Source organism: Nerophis lumbriciformis, linkage group LG23 (genome assembly GCF_033978685.3).
Source record: "Nerophis lumbriciformis linkage group LG23, RoL_Nlum_v2.1, whole genome shotgun sequence".
NCBI classification, from domain to species: Eukaryota; Metazoa; Chordata; class Actinopteri; order Syngnathiformes; family Syngnathidae; genus Nerophis; species Nerophis lumbriciformis.
Window position 1 is genome coordinate 33,198,161 of NC_084570.2, and position 6,000 is coordinate 33,204,160.

Sequence of the window (6,000 nt, forward strand, 5' to 3'; positions counted from 1 at the left end):
GCAACTACGGTAAACAGCCGCCATCTTTTTTCCCCGTAGAAGAGGAAGTGCTTCTTCTTCTACGCAAGCAACCGCCAAGGTAAGCACCCGCCCCCATAGAACAGGAAGCGCTTCTTCTTCTACTGTAAGCAACCACCCGCCCGCGTAGAAGAAGAAGAAGAAGAAGAAGAAGAAGCGCGCGGATATTACGTTTCATTTCCTTTGTGTGTTTACATCTGTAAAGACCACAAAATGGCTCCTACTAAGCGACAGGTTTCCGGTTCATGAAAAGACGCAATCTCTCCATCCGCACACGGACTACTATTTCACAGCAAGACTTTCAAGAAAAGCTGGCTACTTTCCGTGCATATTGTAAAAACAAGATAGCTGAAAAAAAGATCCGGCCAGAGAACATTAGCAACATGGACGAGGTTCCACTGACTTTTGATATTCCTGTGAACCGCACTGTGGATACAACGGGAGCACGTACGGTGAATATTCGCACCACAGGGAATGAGAAGTCATCCTTCACTGTGGTTCTAGCTTTCCATGCTAATGGCCAGAAACTTCCACCCATGGTGATATTCAAAAGGAAGACCTTGCCAAAAGAGACCTTTCCAGCCGGCGTCATCATAAAAGCTAACTCGAAGGGATGGATGGATGAAGAAAAGATGAGCGAGTGGTTAAGGTAAGTTTACGCGAAGAGGCCGGGTGGCTTTTTTCACGCAGCTCCGTCCATGTTGATATACGACTCCATGCGCGCCCACATCACGCTGGTTTTTAATATATTATTAAAGTTTGACTGACCTATCTGACTGTTTTTTTGACATTCCTTTAGCGCAGTTAGATGCGGCTTATAACACGGGGCGGCTTATAGGTGGACAAAGTTTTGAAATATGCCGTTCATTGAAGGCGCGGCTTATAACCCAGGGCGGCTTATGGTGCGGAAAATACGGTATATATTGTGTTTTTATGTTGATTTAATAAAAATAAAAAAACTTTTTTTTTTTTTTTTTTTCTTCCGTGGTTGGGGACCACTGATAAATGATAAATGATAAATGATAAATGGGTTATACTTGTATAGCGCTTTTCTACCTTCAAGGTACTCAAAGCGCTTTGACAGTATTTCCACATTCACCCATTCACACACACATTCACACACTGATTGCGGGAGCTGCCATGCAAGGCGCTAACCAGCAGCCATCAGGAGCAAGGGGTGAAGTGTTTTGCCCAAGGACACAACGGATGTGACTAGGATGGTAGAAGGTGGGGATTGAACCCCAGTAACCAGCAACCCTCCGATTGCTGGCACGGCCACTCTACCAACTTCGCCACGCCGTCCCCAACTAAGATGACATATAACAACACTAAATTAAAGTGCACTTTTTGTACAGAACGCCACTACAATAGTTTAAAACAAATAAAGTGCACTTTTGTGCATGATGTCACACAAGATATTTCAATAACTGTCGAATAAAAATGAGCTGCATAATAGGAAATCAAATTGTGTATGTCCTTCGCTATGTGGTAGGTTCCTGCGGACGTTATGTTGACTATTTTTTTCATACGGTGTTGATCTGGAAATGTTTGCCTCTGCATTTTGTTGGTGTGGCACCGAACGGAGATGTTGACATGCGGAGTAAGCACTCTTCATTCTCTAGCGGGTGACTTTTCAAATGATGCTACATATTAGCAGTAATGCTACTTTTTGTAGCAATGCTTTTTTCCCCACACTTGACAAATTACGGTTGTCTGTTCAACATATTCCCACTTGAAGCCAAACCACCGCCAGTCGATGGACCCTGTGCTGTTTTTCTTGGGAATGAATTCTTCCTTCATTTGTTACCAGATTGGCACCTTCTTTCTCTCGTATTACCGTTCGCACCACTCCGCTAGCATCACAGCTAACGTTACCCATGCTGCTACCTCTCTGCTCTGCGAGGGCGTATACGTATGTGACTTATGACGTGACAGTATGTAACGTATGTAAGAAGGTGCGCTTGCTGTCTGTGAGAAGGAGAGACAAGAAAGAGTGGGAAGAGCCTGTAGTGTAATGCCAGCAGCTGAAAGCAACAGCGTGAGAACGTATACTCCAATATCACGATATAGTCATTTTCTATATCGCACAGAGACAAACCCGCGATATATCGAGTACTGTACATCGATATATCGCCCAGCCCTAATACACACATATATTCACATATATACATACAGTACATACACACATATATTCATATATATACATACAAACACACATACAGTATATACATACACACATATATACATGCATACACACATAGATACATACATACACACATATATACATACATACACACATAGATACATATATACAGTATATACATGTATACAGGTATATACACACATACATATATACACACATAGATACATATGTACAATAGTGCTGCAACTAACGATTAATTTGATAATCGATTAATCTGTCGATTATTACTATGATTAATCGATTAATAATCGGATAAAAGAGACAAACTACATTTCTATACTTTCCAGTATTGTATTGAAAAAAAACAGCATACTGGCGCCATGTTCTTTCAACTTGCCAAATAAAACAAGGAAAATGTTACAAAAATGCACACTTTTGACACCCCTGCTATAGATAATAAAAAATTAAATCTGATAAATCTATGGATAAAAAGCAGAGCCTGACGATGCATGCGCGTTTATCATAACTCTCTCGCTCTCTCTGTCTGTCCCCCTCCCTCACGAATGCTGCTGCACGCACAATTTGTTGTGTTTTTAACCTTCTTAACCCTGAACGTATATTGAAAATACACGCAACTCTAACTCAAAATGCCGGACATTTGAGGCATTTAAGAAACACCGCCCGACAGCCCCGCAAAAGAGGACATGTCCGGTGAAAAGAGGACGTATGGTCAGTCTATCCTAGCCCGGTTGCTGCTAGCATACTAGCAGCGATCGGTTTCACGTCTGGTGAAACCGGTCGCTGCTAGTCCTCTTTTGCTAGCATGCTAGCAGCTAACGGGCTACGATAGGCTGACCATACGTCCTCTTTTCACTGGACATGTCCTCTTTTGCGGAGCTGTCAGGGCGGAGTTTCTTAAATGCCTCAAATGTCCGGCATATTGAGTATTGTTTACACAACGTGCAGTACGCTACTTAATATGTCCGTGTGGAAACTCGTTCGGTACACTTCCGCACCGAAACGAAACCCCCGTACCGAAACGGTTCGATACAAATACACGTACCGTTACACCCCTATTATTTTGATTACCGGTATTGTTTCTCAGTTGTTTGTAAATGTTGCAGTTTATAAATAAAGGTTTAAAAAAAAAAAAAAGGAGCCTCAGTGCATGCGCATAGCATAGATCCAACGAATCGGTGACTAAATTAATCGCCAACTATTTTTATAATCGATTTTAATCGATTTCATCGATTAGTTGTTGCAGCCCTAATATACACACAGATACATATATATACATATACACACATAGATACATATATATATATATATATATATATATATATATATATATATATATATATATATATATATATATATATATCCATCCATTTTCTACCGCTTATTCCCTTTGGGGTCGCGGGGGGCGCTGGAGCCTATCTCAGCTACAATCGGGCGGAAGGCGGGGTACACCCTGGACAAGTCGCCACCTCATCGCAGGGCCAACACAGATAGACAGACAACATTCACACTCACATCCACACACTAGGGCCAATTTAGTGTTGCCAATCACTTATCCCCAGGTGCATGTCTTTGGAAGTGGGAGGAAGCCGGAGTACCCGGAGGGAACCCACGCAGTCACGGGGAGGACATGCAAACTCCACACAGAAAGATCCCGAGCCCGGATTGAACCCATATATATATATAAATATTTATATATATATATATATATATATATATATATATATATATATATATATATATATATATATATATATATATATATATATATATATATATATATATACATACATACATACATACATACGTGTGTATATACATACATACATATGTGTGTATATACATACATACATATGTGTGTGTGTGTGTGTGTAAATATGTATGTACGTTTGTGTGTATATATGTATGTATACGTGTGTAAATATGTATGTATATACAGTATGTGTATATATACAGTACATGTATCTGTGTATATATATGTATCTATATGTGTATGTGTGTGTGTGTGTACATATATATGTATGTATATATATGTATCTATGTGTGTGTGTATATGTATATCTATCCATTTTCTACCGCTTATTTCCTTCGGGGTCGCGGGGGGCGCTGGAGCCTATCCCAGCATATATATATATATATATATATATATATATATATATATATATATATATATATATATATATATATATATATATATATATATATATATATATATATATATATATATATATACTGTATATATATATATACTGTATATATATATATACTGTATATATATATATATTTACTGTATATATATGCATATATATACTGTATATGCATATATATATATATATATATATATATATATATATATATATATATATATATATGCATATATATGCATTGAACTAAATTGATACTAAATAGAGTCCACCTGTGCAAAAACCATAGAATTTTAAATCAGAGCCAGTTATGCATATATATATATATATATATGTATGTATGTATGTATGTATGTATGTATGTGTGGGAAAACATCACAAGACTACTTCATCTGTACAGGCCTGTTTTCCCTCAATCATCAGGAGATTGAGGGAACCCCTCATGAAAGAGGCCTGTAGAGATGAAGTAGTCTTGTGATTTTTTCCCCACACATACATATATTGCGCTCTACCACGGTATCGAGCACTATTTTTTGGATAATCTTATTAAGACATACAGTATATATATATATATATATATATTTATTTATGCATAACTGGCTCTGATTTAAAATTCTATGGTTTTTGCACAGGTGGACTCTATTTAGTATCAATTTAGTTCAATTTAGTATCATTACTATCGATGTTTATACCGACTCGCTCAACATTCAAGAGCTCCAGCTTAGCGGTTAGCATACCCTCATACGGTTTAGCATGTTTAGCTATTCCTCGTCCTCCAGGGATGATGCTTGTAAGGAACTTATCTGCCCCATGGAGGCGAGGATTAGTGATTTAGAAGTGGATTTGCACAGTAGAGGGACGTTAGCCGCTAGCTAGAATGCTACATTGCATTGAGGGCGCGTTCGTTCGCTTGTCACTGTCAAATTTGCGGCACACAGCTAGAATGTGTCATCAACATGCATTATCACGATGTAACAATAGTATTCAAATCTCTATCGTCCACCAAATTTATATCACTGATATCAGTGGATCGCAAACATTTTCCCCCAAGTACCAACATGATGACTGCATTAAAATACAGTAGCGTTGTACACTTAAGTATTCATTAAAAACAAAGCAGGGGTTCTTTTTAACAAGTATATTTAATATTTTGGCCACTGTAGCACAACACACAGTTTGAACAGTAACACTGTGTTTCAAATATTTAATTAGGTGATTCTTCGGCGTGCCACTAGATGGAGCTCGCATACTACTAGTGGTACCGCGTCGTACCAAATTTTTAGAATCCGTGATATCGTCCATATTGCACAACCCCGATACACATACATGCAACATGTCATGTTGTTGTCTTCAGGTAAAAACCCCTCTGATGAGTACTTGGAGGGCATGATGAGCGAAGCCCCGGGGCCCATAAACTTCACCATGTTTCTCACCATGTTTGGAGAGAGGCTCAATGGCACCGACCCCGAGGACGTCATCCGCAACGCTTTTGCCTGTTTCGATGAGGAAGGAGCCGGTAAGTCTCTGCGTTAGCTAGCGCGTGTCCATTGGTGCTTTGAGATGTGGGCTACGTGGGCAAGAGTGGCAATCCCATGCAGAGGGCGGGGAGAAAGGGGTTCCCACCCAGGGTGCCATTAAACGTCTCTCTTTATTTGTGTGATAAATGATTTACCTCTA

General features: G+C 39.2%; 1 protein-coding gene across 2 annotated transcripts in view; it reads left to right on the top strand.

Annotated features, from left to right (window-relative positions):
- Positions 1–6,000, top strand: part of myl9b (myosin, light chain 9b, regulatory) — a 31,239-nt gene that overhangs the window by 21,524 nt on the left and 3,715 nt on the right. For both annotated transcript variants that reach the window (XM_061985709.1, XM_061985708.2), the window contains exon 3: positions 5,678–5,839. In XM_061985709.1, the coding sequence (XP_061841693.1) occupies positions 5,678–5,839 (162 nt within the window). The remainder of the gene's footprint in view (positions 1–5,677; positions 5,840–6,000) is intronic.